Source organism: Malus domestica, chromosome 04, assembly GCF_042453785.1.
Source record: "Malus domestica chromosome 04, GDT2T_hap1".
Taxonomy (NCBI): domain Eukaryota; kingdom Viridiplantae; phylum Streptophyta; class Magnoliopsida; order Rosales; family Rosaceae; genus Malus; species Malus domestica.
In genome coordinates this window covers 25,849,847-25,869,509 of record NC_091664.1, presented here as the reverse complement: position 1 = coordinate 25,869,509, position 19,663 = coordinate 25,849,847, and the positions used below count along the sequence as shown (strand labels likewise).

The 19,663-nt window shown below is 35.4% G+C and overlaps 1 protein-coding gene across 1 annotated transcript; it reads left to right on the top strand.

The window, feature by feature from the left end:
- The first annotated feature begins 17,083 nt into the window (after window positions 1-17,083).
- LOC103433747 (expansin-A4-like) lies at window positions 17,084-18,367 on the top strand. Its single transcript, XM_008372026.4, has 3 exons — window positions 17,084-17,267; window positions 17,415-17,736; window positions 17,889-18,367. The coding sequence occupies exons 1-3, from the start codon at window positions 17,126-17,128 to the stop codon at window positions 18,190-18,192; spliced, it is 768 nt and encodes a 255-aa protein (XP_008370248.3). The 5' UTR covers window positions 17,084-17,125; the 3' UTR covers window positions 18,193-18,367.
- Window positions 18,368-19,663: the final 1,296 nt, after the last annotated feature.

Below are 19,663 nucleotides of genomic sequence, written 5' to 3'. Positions count from 1 at the left end.
ATTAAGTTTTTTTGTGCAATTTAAAGAAAGAATTCAATCATCAAACGCCACACCATATGGTCTACAAAATATAATTCAAGTAAATGGTCTCTTAGTATCACCCTTGATAAAAACCGTAAGATAAGTTTCATTGCACCAACTAATCAATTAACAACAACACTACGAAAAACAACCATTTTATTTCTGCCAATTCGATGCTATTTCGTAACCAGTTATTGTGTACTTCACAAAAATGTCACCCTTGATTGAAACAATGAAAAAAATTGTGGTAGATCTTCACTATATATATGTCTTTAATGGTAAAACCAGGTAATTAAAAAATATTAACCTTGGATAATGTCTTCCCGGTTGGCTGAAGAAAAAACGAACTCTGTCGCACCCCAAACAAGTCTCCGTCCAAATTCTCGGTTGCCGGCACCTAGGTGGGTACACAATTAAGGTCGGGGTCCCTTGAAATTAATGGCCAATGGTGCATGGTGCGTAATTGATTCCTGTTCAGTGTCCCTTCTTGTTGACGCAAGTACCTCAGAATCCCTCTCAATATTATTTGTTCTTTGACCAAAATCAAGTGAAAAAAAAAAAGAAAAAGAAATTAAAACTAATGAAAAAAGCTTGAAAACTTTGAGTTTTAACGATAAGGACAAAATAAAGGGTAAAGTGAATAGTACCAAGTTTGACTTTTTAGTGTAAAAATATGGTTTTTCGTTAAAGTGAACAGTACCGTGAACTTTTCGTTAAAACTCTCAAAAAAGAACTCGTGGGCCAGATCTCTCGGGGGATTAATTCTCTAGCTAACTCATCCTAACTTGCTCTCTATCTATCTAATTAGTTCTTCCTTTTCCTCGTTGCTTTATTGTTAAGCTTCAATATTGTGTCAACCTAGTGGTTATCAATAAGATTAAATGCCATCTTTTGTTTTATTAAATTGTAAATCCGAGCAAGTTTTCAATTTTAAAGTTATTTGCCAATGAAATCCACTCTTGAACCATACTTTGAAGAAGAGATTTCTTAGTAGCCTCCGTGTATAGAGCTGTTAAATTCTTGGCCAATGATCTAATAACCAAGATCTAATAACTAAATTTCATTTCATAACCTCTAAAGTGTTTAAGATAGAATTGAATCGATAACGCATTAGATTCAATGATGAAGTACGAAATGAATGTTTATCTTAAATATAGTCCAAATTGAAAGTAGATGATGAATTTTACCCTTTCCACCTTAACAGGATTGGAAGATGAAAAGTTTATTTGTCAATAATCATCTTTTACCTTTGGCTCTGCAGCTGTAGTTACTCATCATGAGATTTATTATTCTGAATTTATTTAATATATATATATATATATATATATATATTTGTTTTTTTTTTTTTTTTGCACCAATGACATTATTTACAATAAGATGGTTGGAGAGTGGGCTTTACAATGAGTTGACCATAATAATAATATGATTCAAATTCGTTTTTGGCGAAAATCGAATCTAAGACCTTTCACTTACAAGTAAATAGGAATATCATTATACCATAATACTAAATGACATCTAAATTGTATTGACTGAATTATTTGCAAGTGGGAGTTTTATTTTTCTCTATTTTTGTTTCCTTTTGAGTCGGGGAATAATTTCTACATACATCAATAGTATGGGAACGCCTTCAAACGAGATTAACGATTATTCTTGGAGGAGGAAATTAATTAAAAGAATAGCAATGAGATTAACTCAAATATTTAAGGAGAATAAGAGTAATGCTATTCATACCATGTTTTTATACCATATTTTCATACTACTTTAGGTGGCATTTGATGTGGACAGCCACATCATTTGAAAAATTTGCAAAACCCAAGAAAATGAAAAAGAAAGACTATTCGTATACCACAATCATCATTTAATTAACTAGTTTTTCTTAATTATTAGTTTATTAAATAATGAACTAAATTTAAAATTTTGATTAATTCAAATGATGTGGTTGTCCACATCAAATGCGACCTAAGATAGTATGAAAATGTGGTACAAAAACATGGTATAAATAACATTACTTGGAGAATAAATAGATTTCTTGATTAAGATGGTAAGAGTCAGTATCACATACAACGACAACTAACTGATATCGGTGACATGCATTAAAGGAAAAAGAGCTCAAAACGACTGAATACTCATCTCTTATTCTTAAAGTAGACTAGCTAATTATACTATTAGCTTGATAGATGCCCCTCCAGATCGACCTGATGTTTCACTTCACACTGCAACATAATAACGAAAAATATTACTTTAGTTATCAAAACAAGAAAAGAAAAAAAGATTTATAAAGTTTAAAGGCTTAGTGTATTACAAAACAAAATATGCCAGGGTTACCAATTTGTGAGCATGTTGGTGAGTTTTTTGTGCTATTAAATATGTCAATATCTGTTAAAAATATCGCGATTCTTTAAAGTGCGCTCAGTTTAGATAAGCTAAAAGCTAATACATCATTTGATAAACAATTGATAAAAAAAAAAAGGCTAATACATGATACATCATTTGATAAACAAATTTTACCTGGCGCAGTTAGTGGAGGTGCTGATCTTGTAGGGAATGTTGGCGCTACATAAGGATGGGAGTTTAGCCGCGTTGGCTGGTTTAATAGTTTTGATTTGGCCAGCAACTGTTTTCAAGCAGTTGCAAGCATTCTGTCGATCAGCTGTGGTCGTGGCTGAGCGGATCAGGGTTTTGATCCCACCGCAGCAGCCCGGAGTGGGGAAGCCACCATTCTGAAGGTAGGCCAGGCAAGGCACAAGACCGCTCTTAATCTGGCCACACGTGAGTGCTGCTTCGGTGATCAAGGGTGCAGCCACCACTATGCACATCAAGAAAACACAAACCACCTGATTAGAGCTAGCCATAACTTTTGCTTAGGAAAATCAAATTAAAGGATGCTTTAGTATTTAGTGGTGCTTTAACTGGATGCTGAATGAGTAATTTGGGGCAGGATGTGGTGTTTATATAGGGGGAAATTGTAGTGGGACGTTGGGATTTTCTGTGTAGAAAATTAATACTGGTAGTGGTTTGGATGGCCTGAACGCATGCAGAAAGATGGTCGGGACTAGATGTGCATGCTGCATGAATGCCGTATAAACGACGAGCAGAGCCCGTCGAAAGATGTGTAGGTTTAATGGTTATCAATAATTTGTTATGAACACCCAATCTTCGTGCAACGCATTGTTTTTTTCTTGTTTCACCTAATCAATAAGGTTTTAGCTTTTCTTTTTAGTAAGTTTCATGTGCTAATTAAATATAATCCAACATTAGTAATTTTTTTTGGGTACATTAGAATGAGCTGGGATTGTACATTGAAATAGTCAATACGCCTTCCTTGATATATAGATAAAAATTCAGAGCATAGAGATTTTTTAGTATGATAGCCATATAAATTAGTGTCAAATTGTTATTAATAAGATAATATTTGTGTTTATCTATGGGGAGCACGCACATCCGGATATTTACCACAATAATTTAATAATCGAAACAGTTCAATTTTTTATTTGAACGCAAGTATTATTGTTATTAATATATGTCATATACAATAAGGGTGGACAATATTATTGATATGTCATAACCTGATGTATGTATTAATACAAGTATATACATGCAGTAAAACCTCTATTCAGTGATACTCTATATAGAAATAACCTACATATAGTCATAAAAAAAATTCTAATCCCAATTTGGGTTAGGTACATATAATATAAGAATAAACTCCATACTGTAAAAGTTATAATTTTTCTAGATCTTGTCTTCAGAAACTTGCCTTCACATAATAATAATTGTCAGTAAGTTCAAAAATATGCAATATTGTTACAAATAAAAATTGGCTACTTAGTAAATTTAGTAGAAACTTCTCCTCAATCTTGAGAAGCCAAGTTTTTTTTTTTTATAAAAAAAGGAACAACTTGTGACAAGTCTGACTTCCACATCATCAGCGGGTTTCGAACCTGGGATCTCCAATTTTTAATTTTAAGGAAGCATCGTAATCCGTCATTTACCACTGAACCACTAGCTCGTGGTTAGAAACTAAGTATCGTTCTACTCATTTTAGCTTTTAACACACTACACATTTCTTTTTATTTTTTACCATTAAATTGAATAACTCAAATAAAAGCAATAAATATGTATAAAACTAAAAATATGTATTCCTCACCATTACCAATATTTCAATCTTGTATAATGTGGTACGGGTTAGTGTGCCATGCCCGTTGATATGTGAGCCGATCGACCACATTGACATTGTGCCATAACTTGCCATGCCTGCACCGAAAGGCAAGAATGGGTTGTGGTCCACGCTCCATCTACCTTCATCTTCATTATTCATATTTGCAGAAACTTGGGTTTCGTGTCAATTAATGTTAGGTAAATTAAATTTATACATTAATTTTACAAATTAAATAACGTGTCACTTATAGAAATAGGTACGTTAATCAATATTTAAATAATTATCTAATCATTAACTTCCTCGTTATTTAGTTTACAAGATTTTATTTATAAATTAACCTCCCTTACATTACCTTTTGTATTCACATAGGCTTAGAGCCTGTAGTCATATTGGTTTTTTTTTTGGGTCAAATCCTTTCCGTAGTAAGGAAGAAATTTTATTATAAAAGTTAATTACAAGACAAAGGCCAACAAACAATTATTAACGATACAAAAAGGGGCCACCCGAACTATCTTACAAAAGCCTGACCCAAAGCCCAATTTCTGATACAGAGCTTCGGAACATTCTAGTTTGCTTCCACTGCCGCAACAGTGCTTCCGGATCAACTAAAATCAATTACCCAAATCGACGCCACCACTCCCTCCAAGTAGCACCGTAGAGATGAAACGAAGGGATACCCTATCTCCCAGCCACGACCGCCGCACCGATCTGAACCAGAAAATGAAAGAAGCCTATGGGAATACTATAGACAACACTGCCAACAAAGGCAAATAGAGAGAAGGAGGAGGTGTTGTAAACACCTGAGCCGGCATAACCGAAACTTGACACACCTTCTCGGAAGAACGCATCAAAATGCGTTGAAAGCTAATAGCAGACTGGATCGGAAAAAGTCGAAGAAGATGGATGTTGTGCAATCCCGTTCTTTGATTTCACTATTATAATCTACGTATTTATATTATTGAGATTTTATATTATTTCTCGAGAATTTATTTTAAATTGTTTGAATTTAGATTTTAATTAAACTAGTTACAGAGTTTGAAGTTTGGAAATTAATTATTTAAAATCCGTAGACCTTTCGAGGTCACAATTTATATTTTCAAATAGATCTTGAAACCACGAACGTATATGCGAAAGCCGTTTGCGAGTCCAGATTATAATGGTATAGTTACGGACATTTGAAGTTGTTTTACTAAACTATAGATTTTAAATCACTTAAACCTCCACAAGGAAGAAGCCTAATTAGATTTAAGCAAAAATAAGAGGACCAATCAGTTAGAAAGAGAATGAGAAATCAAATTTAAAAAGGGGGAAAGTTTCTGGAAAAAAAAAAAGAAGGGGAGAGGGGCTGCTGCTAACCCGTTTTGGGGATGAATTGGACTCATTAACCCACAAACGTGATTCGCTTGTATCTCCTTCATCCGATCTCCGTTTTGGGTGCTCTTGGTGTCCATGGAAAGCTCTTGGCGAGCCTTACATCTCTGTAGTGTTAGATTTCCCATTTTCTTATCCATTTTTCCAGTTTGAGGCAGCAAAGTTCCGTGGGTTTCGGCGATTTTGTCATTTTTTCGATGATTTCGGCAACCATTTCTTTCGAGTGAGGTATTAAACTTCATTTATTCTTCATAATCTTCAAGTTGGTATGCTTGATTTGTGCTTTCGTATTCGTTTTAGAGTTGGGTTTTTAGAACCCTAGAAACCCGGTTTTCTCCGATGAATTTGGATGGTTTGTGGTTAGAAATTATTGTTGGCCTAGTTGTGAATAATGTTTCCCTTGTTGAGCTCTAGTTAACACGTAAATTTGAACCTTTTTTGTTAATACGAAAATTTGGGTTTTCAAATCCTTCACCATAGCTACCATCGCATATGGTGGTGCGTGGGACCGTCCACGAGAGTTCAAATACCTTCTAGTGACCCTATGAACCCATGTCTAGCTCGGTTTCCCGAAATTCAATTGTTTGGTGTGGTGATCAAATTGGACCACCACTTATTTGTGTGATTGATGACAATCCGATCGTTGGATCGTCGTACAATTTTGTGAGCAACATAGTTATTAGTTGTTGGACCTTTGAGAACTTTCGGATCGAAAATCCAATGTTCGGATCGGAAATCCAATGTGCGGATCTTCCGGATTGAATAACCTTAGATTGTTGACCTTAATGGACCTACCTTATCGACGGTTGACATTCTTGTCAATGTGCTCTACTCTAGATTGTTGTTTACCTCTAGTTTGTTGTTGAGGCTTGATGGAGCTTAGTTGGCTCATCACGATGATGTGTCGTTCCCAGTTGACATGTGTCTCAATTTATGTATTAGTGGCACCATATTGAGTTATACTTGTTTATTAAATGTGTTTTCTATTGAATTGTTATTTTTATTTTTAGCATCAATCTATGTTTATTAATTGTGAATCAACTGTAGCTTGGAAACATTCATGAAAAGTGGTTAGATATGTTTGATTAGTATGATGTGTATGATTGTTGTTATGACAATGTGATCCTAGAATTTTATTGGTTGTATTCTGTAGAACTTATATGCTTGTGTGACATATTAGTTGGTGGCCATGAAAAGTTGATGGTGTAGGTGACTACGTTGAAACTCATAAGGGTTGAGTTGTGTGTTGAATGTATTGCACCATGTAGCAGTGGTACATGGATGGTCCTGCTTGGTATATTCGTGATGGGGGACCATACGCATTTTAGAGGTGATGATGATTAGTTGTACTTGGTACATTTCGATAGGCGATCATAATTTAGTTTGGATTCCGTTGAGTGATGGTCCGGAATTCTTTCTACTCCGCAATTCTGTTGAGTGATGGTCTAAAATCGTATTCATTCGGATTCCGTTGAATGATGGTCCGGAATCCTTTCTACTCCGTGATTCCGTTGAGTGATGGTCCGAAATCGTATCCATTTGGATTTCGTTGAGTGATGGTCCGAAATCTTTTCTACTCCGCGATTCTGTTAAGTGATGGTTTGGAATCGCATCTATTCGGATTCCGTTGAGTGATGGTCTTAAATCCTTTCTACTCCGCGATTCCATTGAGTGATGGTCCAAAATCCTTTCTACTCCGCAATTCCATTGAGTGATGGTCCGGAATCGTATCCATTCGGATTCCGTTGAGTGATGGTCCGGAATCCTTTCTACTCCGCGATTCCATTGAATGATGGTTCGGAATCGTATCCTGATTTGGATTCCGTTAAGTGGTCCGGAATCCCTTTGGTGACTTGGTTCTTTGGATTTATTTTTAGCTTCAGAAATGTAGACTTCGACCGAATTGTGCTCTAGCCTTGCATTTTAGTGCATTGTACGTGTTATTATTTGGTGTGATTATTGGATGTTGTGGGATGTAATTGTTATGATTATGATAGACCATTGACCAATGTGGCTATAGATTATTTTGTGCTTTGTCAATTGTCCCTTGAGTTGCTGGACGCGTTGAATTATGTATTGTGTTGAGACATGGCGGTTTATGTGATGAATGTTCGAGTATAGTGAATGATGAACTGCGAATGACTTAATTCCTATTGAGGGTACGTAAGCAGTCTAATGAGGAGGTTAGATGCAGCCATAAAGTATATGAAAATTTGCTATGTGAATTGACTCTCGAGTTGTGATTTGTAATATTCCAGAGGCGGGGTATGTTTGAGATACGGGTATTTAGTGGTGTCACGTGTCGATCCTGAACGTATGTCGGGATTGGGGCGTGACAGATGCTCATAAGGTATAACGGATTGGATAAAACAGGAAGGATAGATGGGGAGAGAGGAAGCAAAAAAAAACGAAAGGATGAAAGAGAAAGAAAGCGGCTAGAACATCCATTGACCCTCGCCTCGGCGAGGGCCGGCGACAACAAAATCGACGGGTTGGAAGCTACACACACTAAAGGTGGGAAAGACTCTCAAGAAAAGAGAACAACTCTCACACTCAGAGAGAAATAGATATTTTTAGGACATTTGACGATCGTAGTCATATTGGTTAAGTTTTCTTGTTTTGCATGGTGGTATCAATCGTGGGCATTAAGTCTTCCGTTCCATCACCTTCTCTCCAAAATTAACCAAAATAAAATTCTAGGCTTGTATTTCACATGGTGCTGATGAATCGCACGATGGTGGTCAGATTAAGGTTAAAATGTCTCTGTAAGTCTTCCTAGCCCTTGAAAAAGTGGGCTACCTTAGCGAAGCCACCAACTAGTTCCTTTTTATTGATTAAAAAATTAATACAGTTTTTGTACACAATATATCAATATTCCTTCTTTCCTGATCGTTACACGTTAACTAGAAACATCAAGTACTACTATTACATCAAAAATTTCTGCCTACAGGTTCAAAGTTGTTTTAATTTTCGATCACAAATTTAGATCTTGGGTTTAGTGAAGAAGTTTTCCATGGAGTTTTTGCAGCTTTGCATACTGGAATTTGGGGAAGAATAGCTATTATATATATTAGATAATGCTAGAAAGACCAAAATTTTAAATCAAATTTGTAAACAAAATGATATATCACCAATAGAAAATAAGCATGTTATTCAATACTTAAGTAATAATCCAATTATCAACAACCACATTATTTGGTTTACAAAGTTTAATTCAAAAAATTTGGTGATTCGTCGGGCAAAGGGGACAGGGCTATAATGAGAGAGAGATAACATTAAATTTAACTGTAAATTTTTTTTAACCACATTATTGGTAGCACATTGTGAGACTTAACCCACATTTTCACCCCCTTAGTGTAGATGATATCGTTTGTTAAAAAAACAATTGCATATTTTTTTTTTATAATTATTTTAAATGAGGGATTGATGATATAAAAAGAATTTAAAAAATACGATTTAATTAGGGTTATATTAGTAGGCATATGTCAAAATTTTAAGTTGATGGAGCACTTAGTACAACCGTATGGTGACATTTTTCTGAACTCGTAATTTGGTGATTATTCGGGCAAAGGGGGCAGGGCTAATGAGATACAGAACTTTAAATTTAACTTTAAATTTTTTTTTTTAACCACATTATTGCTAGCCCATTGTAAGGCTTAGCCAACTCATTCACTCCCTTAGTGTAGATGATATTATTTGTTAAAAAACATTTGCACATTTTTTTTAGGCTTAATCAGATAAATGGTCCATGTGGTCATAAGGTATTCAGATGATAGCCCATGTGGTAAAAAAATTCGGATTTAAACCCATGTGGTCACAGTCTGTTAGGATTTAAACCCCTATGGTCTAAGTCTGTTAGGATTTATGCCCTTCTGTCATTCCTCCATTAGATTTAGGTTGACCAAATCGGATAAATGGTCCCCGTGGTCATAAGGAATTCGGAAGATAGCCCTTGTGGTATTTAAACCCCTGTGGTCTAAGTCTATTAGGATTTATGCCTGAAATTAGAGGTTTTCTCATTCCTTCATTAAGCTTACAGGTGGAGTAGAGTTTCTCTAAGTATTTATCAATAAAAAATATCTTACAATAAAAAGAGAAGGGGAGAGAGAAGATTTCAGTTTATGGTAAAAAAATTCATTCATCTCAGTTATTTCACGAGAAGAAAAAGACGAAAACAGAGGATCTGTTGAATTTCAAATAGTTAGTTTCACCAATAGGATACGAAGACTTACTTCACATTTACAATTACACAAAAAAACTATTTATCTTAGAGAGGTTTACGTAAAATTCTAGGAAAACGCCAACGATTACTGTCTTATTTGTCAAAGAAAAATAGAATATGTTATAAAGAATTAATTAATCGGTTGGATATTCGGGAGTCAAAAACTCGTTAATTTTATAAAGGCATTTTGAATTATTTGATTTATTAGATCTTGAATTTTAATGAATTATGTGATTTATTAGTTTCACCTCGTTCTGTCGCGTCTCCTTAGAGAAACTTTGCTCCACCTGTAAGCTTAGCGGAGAAATGATAGAACATCTAGTTTCGGGCATAAATCCTAACAAACTTAGACCACAGGAGTTTAAATCTGAATTTTTTTTACCACAGAGACTATCTGCCGAATACCATATGACCACATAGACCATTTATCCGATTTTGCCAACCTAAACCTAATGGAGGAATGACAGAATGGCATAAATCATAACAGACTTAGACCACATGGGTTTAAATCCTAACAGACTGTGACCACAGGGGTTTAAATCCGAATTTTTTTACCACAGGGGCTATCATCCGAATACCTTATGACCACGGAACCATTTATCCGATTAGGCATTTTTTTTATATTTATAATTGTTTTAAAAGTGGGATTGAAGATATAAAAAGAATTTAAAAATTACGATTGAATTAGGGTTATATTAGTGGGCATATGTCAAAATTTAAAGTTGATGGAGCACTTAGTACAACCATATAGTGACATTTCTCTGAACTCGTAATTTGGTGATTCGTCGGGCAAATGGGACATGGCTATAATGAGAGAGAGAAAACATTAAATATAACTGTAAATTTTTTTAATCACATTATTGCTAGTCCATTGTGAGACTTAACTCACTCTTTCACCCCCTTAGTGTAGATGATGTCATTTGTTAAAAAAAAAATTGCATATTTTTTTATAATTATAATTGTTTTAAATGTGGGGTTGAAGATATAAAAAGAATTAAAAAAACGTTTTAATTAGGGTTATATTAGTGGGCATATGTGATATGTCAAAATTTAAAGTTGATGGAGCACTTAGTACAATCGTATTGTGACATTTTTCTGAACTCATAATTTGGTGATTCGTCGGGCAAAGGGGTCAAGGCTATAATGAGAGAGAGAGAAAACATTAAATTTAACTGTATTTTTTTTTATTTATAATTGTTTTAAATGTGGGATTGAAGATATAAAAAATACGATTTAATTAGAGATATATTAGTGGGCATACGTCAAAATTTAAAGTTGATGAAGTACTTATTACAATCGTATAGTGACATTTCTCTGAATTCGTAAGTAGTAGCGGAGCTACACTGGGGGCAATGTATACTCACAACCCCAATAACCCAATGCTCCTCCTTGTATTTTGTTGTCGTGACCTCATAATTAGTTCAAAGAAGACCAATTTGGATGGTGTAGGTGGAGCGGTGCTAGATATTTTTCATACCATCAAATTGGAATTTGGCTTCATCAATTGGGCTAGAGATACAAATTTTACTTCCTAATTCATGTGGGTTGGTCTTTGTTTGATCAGTTTGTGCACTACATATGTTCATCTTTCGCTTGCCAATTAGAATATTACATAACTCACTTATTTACGTCTCACATTAATTGTTTCAGCAACTATCTTCTTATTAAGTCTTGAATTTAATCACAATTTAAATTATCATCATACCCTAGTAATCGTATCAAAGATGGAGTTTTAGTTTTCTTTTCAATTGATTGAATTGATCTTAATAATTGAGAATTGTAACGTAAGATATACAATGTGAGCCTTCTGACATTCTTCTAAGATTCATGGCAACCGACCACATATATTTTGTAATTTTTTTAATACAACTATATATTTATACTAAAGGGTAAGAAAATGAATTGGTTGTGAACTCGTTATTCAAGATATTAGAACTTAAAAAGAAATAACACTAGGCAGTATTATTAAGTGAAATGTATTTGTACTTACAAGTAGGTTAATTCATTAAAAAAATTCTTGTGAAAAGCTTATTTATCATGACCTCATTATTACAAAATCTAGGCTCCATCATTGCTCGTAAATGAGAGATTTTATGTTCGATTATCGTCACAGATACAAATTAAAAGCACATTATTATGATTAGTCAATTACAAGGTGCAATCTACTCCATCACCAGTTTAGTGTTTGTAATATTGTTTGTTAAAAAAAAATTATACAAAAAATTTAGGGAACTTTAACGAAAAGCTCTATGTACTGTTCACTTTAACGAAAAACCACATTTTTACACTAAAAAATCAATTCTGGTACTATTCACTTTACCCTTTATTTTGTCTTTATCGTTAAAACTCAAAGTTTTCAAACATTTTTCATTAGTTTTCCTAAAAATTTATGATGAGCATACCTTAAAGAAGTGTCGGTCACTTGTAAATATGGACACGCGTCGGCATAATACGGAGACCTTTCGTCTTTTCAGGTGTATAAGAATCGAAGGACGGAAGTGAAACCTGTCGTCAACTCAATGGAATGGTACATTTACCTGATCGCCCATAAATTAAAAGGAAAACTAATGAAAATGGCTTGAAAACTTTGAGTTTTAATGATAAGGACAAAATAAATGGTAAAGTGAATAGTACCAGGATTGACTTTTTAGTGTAAAAATGTGGTTTTTCGTTAAAGTGAACAGTACCAGGTGCTTTTCGTTAAAGTTCCCTAAATTAAATCCTAATGATTCACCGGCAACCAGAGGGTGGACCCCACTGGGGGTCTCATTCAGCGTCGATTTTGTTTTGAATTAATTGCGAATTGAGGCCCAATTTGGCCCGAAGAGTCTCAATATGAGAACTGAAGCCCAAGACGGCCCAATGTCCTGGAGTGGAACAAAATTGCGTATTGTGGGTTCATTTCAGTGCAAAAACTTCATGACCAAGATTATCTAACAATCCAATTATAGATGGCCCATGTCTCTTAATTAGGGTTTAGGTGAATGCATAGAATTTTATGGCTCCAAGTTGCAACTTCCAACTTCCCTCTTTCCGCTTTATTATTACCGTGGCCCCATGCCACAGAATTTTAGGACTAATTTCGTGTGCTGCATGAGATTGGAGCTGAGAGATATGATTAACTCATGTATAAGGAAATATTAGATAACTCGCTCTATTGTGAATTCAGAATTCATCATATCCAGTTCTGAACATATCTTATTTTGACATAACAAGCAACATACTGAATTTAAGTCAATTTTAATTGGTCACAACCTATTCCATCTGGCTTACTAAACGAAGCCTTACAATATTTAGATGGGGAGGGGGTGGTTATACACTGCCTTGCTCATTTTTGCTTTTGTCTTCATCTTCTTCCAGATGGATTTGATCTGGAATTCAAACAGAATTAAAGGGATTTGTTTGCAGTGCGTTATGGAGCTCTCCAGCTTCTAGAGTAGGTCAGAGAAAAATAGGGAGAAAAAAGGGGGAGATGAAGAGCACTCTAGAAACCAAAAATAAAAAGATAAAACTAATAATTAAGTATTAAAAAAGATATAGATTAAATAGTATAATATTATAATCTGATGATTTATAATAAAAAAATATTAAAAAAAATATGAATTAAATAATATAATTATAGAGTTTATTAATTATCCTACTTTTTAGTCCGACACTGCATCAAACGTTTCACTAAATCAGTCTAGCTTAGTCTAATTTAAACCAGTCCAACTTAATCCCTAAAACTAGTCTAATCCAAAATAGTTTGGTGAAACAAAAGCACCCTTAATGCACTACACGTGTGAGGGATTAGGCTAGTGCTTTGTGGGTATTGGCTTTCAAACTGGGCCTTGATTTTGTGATTGACATGTTTCTAGCATTTGGGTGGAGACTAATTAAGGTCTAGTTGGGCATCAGGTTAGGATCTAGCATCTATGTACCTAGACGGGGTTAGGCTTGGGGCTATGGTCAGAATAGTCAGATTTAAGTAAATTTATTATATATCATATAAATGAGTGCCTATTTACACTTAGTAAAAAAATATAGTTGTATTGCGAATTTGGGTTTATTATTTTAATTACGTTGTTAATATATTACATACAAAAACATCACAATTTTAGTATTTTAGTGAATTTGATTGTATGAGATGAAAGTTCATGTGACTACGAGTTTGTAGTATTTTACGAAATATTTTTCAGAAAAGTGAATTTTAGAAAAAAAATAACGGTGTCAAACATATGGTATAAAAAGTAGGGAACTTTAACGAAAAACCACATTTTTACACTAAAAAGTCAATCATGGTACTATTCATTTTACCCTTTATTTTGTCCTTATTGTTAAAACTCAAAATTTTCAAATCATTTGCATTAGTTTTCTTTAAAAAGTATTGGTTGAGTACTACATGAAGAGTTGGTCACGTGGAAAATGGAGAAAGAAAGTCTTCTTCTTCATTGGAACCAAGGTCCAAGAATAGCAAAACCATTATTTGTCTCTCTGTGTTCCTCCGCGTCTAAAATTAAATCGTTCTTCTTGTTCTAAATCTTCTATTGCACAATATCTGCACAGCTCTAGTGGTATTCTCTCTTCCATCACCTGCCCAAACCGTTGGGTGATCATGGAGGTCCTCACAAGCGCTCATTCGAACTTTTGGGGTGGTCTCGGGACAACCTGAGTTTGTGAATGAATATGCCCCTGAAAATATATAAATCCTAAAATGTAAAAACAAAGACAACTATACTTACATATAGAAATAGAAAGGAAATTAAAAAGATTGAACCGTCACATATTCTCCGGTAACTTGCAATATATATGCAGAGAAAGAATTGAACACTTGGGTAATGTTTTTCCACCGTTGGATTTCCTTGACCTAGTACGTGAAATATTTTACAGTTATTTTAGTTGTTTTCTGTAGCATGCATGTGTAACCTTAATTTGGAGGGTGAGGAATACCCTATGTACTATCATAAAGACTTAAGCGCTTTTCTGTAGCATGCATGTGTGACCTTAATTTGGAGGGTGAGGGATGCCCTATGTACTACAATAAAGACTTAAAGCGCCCTTCAAAGTTGCATATACGCATGCATGTGTGACCTTAATTCGGAGGGTGAGGGATGCCCGATGTACTATCATAAAGACTTAAAGCGCCCTTCAAAGTTGCATATACGGAGTGAGTGTGTGCATATGAAGAACTTTTATGAGATGTATAATTGCTGACCTGGCGTGGCCTAACATAACGAAGGATTCAATGCTAATGAAAATGGAAAGAGATCCTCTCCGGATCTCTTCCACCAAGACCATTGAATCAAGTGATCCAGGTTTTTAAAATTTGATCCAACATCTAAAATTATTATAACCCTTAAAGGAGCTTTTGTTTTTAGCTGTTAGATCAAATTTCAAAAATTTAGATCACTTGATCTGATGGCCTTGATAGAAGAGATCCGAATAGGATCTCTTTCCAAGGAAAACATTGGTTTACCTGCTAGATGTAGGACCTTCCTCATTTTCATCATCTTTACGTTACTTCGAGTGAAACAATGAACATGCATGCATGTTAATTAGGACACTTATTTAAGGGTTAATTTCAATTTACTATTCTTAAATTTCTTGATTTTCAACATTTAGTACATTAAGTTTTTTTTGTTTTTTTTTTCATCATTTCAGAGTGGTACTTGAAGTCAAAATATTGGGACGGTTTCATATATCTGGTAAGGTTGTTGTTAAGTCAGCGACTAACCTGTGGCGTGGCGCCTACGTGAACAATAACTGGATGCCACGTATCAATCTAGGCCATGTGGATATTAAAAATTAAAAAAAACAAATTCAAATTTAAAATTAAAGGCATAAATTTTAGGTTTTAGTTTTTTTTTTTTTTAATTTTTTTTTTACTTTTAACTGTTAGGTTTTTTTTAATTTTTAATTCTTTTATAATTTTTAATTTTTTATCCACATGAGCCCTATATTGGCACGTGGCGCTTAGTCATTGTCTACCTGGGCACCACGTTACTCACTAGTTAACAGCTGACTTAACAGCAACCTCAAACTGTCCCAAAATTTTGACTTCGGCTACTATTCTGAAACAAAAAAACTTGATAAATCAAATGTTGAAAACTAAGAAACTTAGTAAACTGAGATTGACCATATAAAGTACTCTAATATGTAAAATAGTAAACTTGAACCTGAATGCGAGCCGTTCACACTATCTTAACTAACTTGCGTTATCTGTATCCGTTTCATCATATTAATAAATAGAATTTTTATTTTTTGGGTTTTGGAAATTATAATTTGGGATGTGCTTCTAAGTTCCGGAAGAGGATCCTTTCCTGAGCTCAGGATGGGGATCCTCCTGATCAGCCTATCTGGACCGTTCAAATTTAATCCAACGGTTCCAAATAAGAAATCCTTTAAAAGTTATAATAATTAAAATCGTTGGATTAAATTTGAACGGTTCAGATAAACTGATCAGGAGGATCCCCATCCTGAGCTCAGGAGAGGATCCTCGTCCCTAAGTTCCAATCTAGTCTCAACTTCTATTGCCACATCATCATCCCCCTAACAAGACTCCTTATTGGGACGGCCAGTAGCTCAACCAATCAATCTATAATATAATCCTCCATGTGACTCAACCCTCCAACAATTAGTACACGTCACTGTAATTTCTAGGTCAACCCTATTTTATTGTTCCTACTCCCTCGTGATCCTTCAAACTTTTCTCAGACCGCCCCTCCTCTAAACAAAATACAATTATGTTTAAACTAAATTATCATCAAAATTTTGTATGTAGGGGTTGACAATTTACATTACTAGTTATGTGTTTGTCGGTTTAGAGGAAATTAAACTAAATTCCCAAGTCAAATTTAAAATAATTAAGAAAAATAACATAGAAAAGAGCGCTCGTGTGAGTAGCGAACTAGGGTTTTGGTTCCAAAATATTTTGAGTTGTGGCCATTTTAATATCATGTGATGTTATATGAGTGAATGTAATACTGAATATGTTACCAACCTAAAAAGTAATGATGCAATTTTATATATAATACAGGTTAGATTAATAATGCATATTTTATATATAATACGGGTTAGATTGAAATCACACTGGAAAATCTCTAGTTTTTAAGTTAGGACTAGAAATTAAGGAGAATCCAACATATAACATTTTACATGTGTATATATAATTAAATTAATAGTAATCAGTCATGAGGTGATTAAAAACCATTTAGTACGGTTGTTGAGTTCGGCTCAAGCTCAACGTGACAATCGCACCCAACTATTCATTTTTCAATGCTCGAACGGTACTCACTACTATTTTTCCTTACTATATATGCGGAGCCACCCTTTCACTCACGAACCCACAGAGACAAATTGATTAAGATCAAACAATGGCTATGAAAGCAGTGAAGATCCTGCAGTTTCTCTTCTTCATATGCCACTTAAGTCTTCAAGTCACGCATGCCTCCGATGGCGGATGGTATACTGGTCATGCAACATTTTATGGTGGTAGTGATGCTGCTGGCACAATGGGTAAGCTTGAAGAGATTACGTTCTTTATATAGTGCTTACTGTCATTTCTAAATGCTAAATGAGAGCCGCTACGCTTACCAATTTTGTTCACCATTAGACATGATAGTTTTTCATGTATTCAAATTTCGGGTCTACTCTTATTTGTAGGAGGTGCGTGTGGTTATGGAAACTTGTACAGCCAGGGGTACGGGACAAGCACCGCAGCTCTAAGCACTGCTCTTTTCAACAGTGGTTTGAGTTGTGGAGCGTGTTACCAACTCAGATGCAACCATGAGAGTGACCCCAAATGGTGCCTCCCGGTTGGTGTCATCACGGTCACAGCCACCAACTTCTGTCCTCCTAATAATGCTTTGTCTAACGACAACGGTGGCTGGTGCAACCCTCCTCTTCAACACTTTGATTTGGCTGAGCCTGCTTTCTTGCACATCGCTGAATATCGTGGTGGAATTGTCCCGGTACTCTTTAGAAGGTAACATATCTAAACAAGATAAATTCTACTTATCAAGGATTCGATTGACAACCTGACAACATAACATACCAGACCTACTGCTGACGAGAGAAAATTGTAATAGCTTAAAAACACATTTGTAGTGATTAATTAGTTGTAATTTTCTTGTTTAGGGTTCCATGTCTGAAGAAAGGAGGCATAAGGTTCACCATCAATGGCCACTCGTACTTCAACTTGGTTTTGATCACAAATGTTGGGGGTGCAGGGGACGTCCGTACAGTGTCTATCAAGGGTTCTAGGACAGGGTGGCTACCCATGTCAAGAAACTGGGGCCAGAATTGGCAGAGCAACTCCTACCTCAATGGCCAGAGGCTCTCCTTCAAGGTCACCACTAGCGACGGACGCACCGTCACCAGCTACAATGTTGTGCCGGCTGGTTGGCAGTTTGGACAGACTTTTGAAGGTGGCCAGTTTTAGATCATTTCTGGAGAACAATTACATATACAAAAGTAGACTTATATATTCATAAATTAATTATCCATAAAACTGCTTTGCAGTTAGCATCTTTGATTTTGTGAAAGTAAAGTATAATATCACATCAATGATGTAGATGCAATTTTTATACATCCAGCTAAGTATGCCACTATGTTTATATTTCTCTCTCATTAATTGTTTTTGGTATATGCACAGAATTAGAAAATAAATACAAAAAGAACTAGTTACAAACTATCAATAGACAATAAAACTAGAGAAACCCCGACAATAAACTGTATATTTGGAAAATAAACAGAAAACGAACCAGTTCTAAACGCGTAACATCAACCACAACTTAGTGCTTCTTTATTGACATCTCAAAAGCCCTCAAGCTTCAATTTTTTTTTTCACCAAACCTTTGTTACTAGATTCATTTGTGTATGTTTTCGTTTATTTTTGTTAAGCTTTGCTAAATATATGAAAGAGGACAACTTTTCCACCTTAAGGAACAACAACAACAACAACAACAACAAAGCCTTTTCCCACTAAGTGGGGTCGGCTATATGAATCCTAGAACGCCATTGCGCTCGGTTTTGTGTCATGTCCTCCGTTAGATCCAAGTACTCTAAGTCTTTTCTTAGAGTCTCTTCCAAAGTTTTCCTAGGTCTTCCTCTACCCCTTCGGCCCTGAACCTCTGTCCCGTAGTCACATCTTCGAACCGGAGCGTCAGTCGGCCTTCTTTGCACATGTCCAAATCACCGGAGCCGATTTTCTCTCATCTTTCCTACAATTTCGGCTACTCCTACTTTACCTCGGATATCCTCATTCCCAATCTTATCCTTTCTCGTGTGCCCACACATCCCACGAAGCATCCTCATCTCCGCTACACCCATTTTGTGTACGTGTTGATGCTTCACCGCCCAACATTCTGTGCCATACAACATCGCTGGCCTTATTGCCGTCCTATAAAATTTTCCCTTGAGCTTCAGTGGCCTACTACAGTCACACAACACGACGGATGCACTCTTACACTTCATCCATCCAGCTCGTATTCTATGGTTGAGATCTCCATCTAATTCTCTGTTCTCTTGCAAGATAGATCCTAGGTAGCGAAAACGGTCGCTTTTTGTGATCTTCGCTAGATTGCTCCGGTCATTAGTGTGGATAAGTATATAAATGGATAGAGATAGGAAAGCAAACACAAGATGTACGTGGTTCACCCAGATTGGCTACGTCCACGGAATAGAAGAGTTCTCATTAATTGTGAAGGGTTTACACAAGTACATAGGTTCAAGCTCTCCTTTAGTGAGTACAAGTGAATGATTTAGTACAAATGACATTAGGAAATATTGTGGGAGAATGATCTCGTAATCACGAAACTTCTAAGTATCGGAGTGTGGTGTCGTCTTGACTTGCCTTATCTGTCTCATAGGTAGATGTGGCATCTTCTCTGGAAGTACTCTTCCTCCATCCA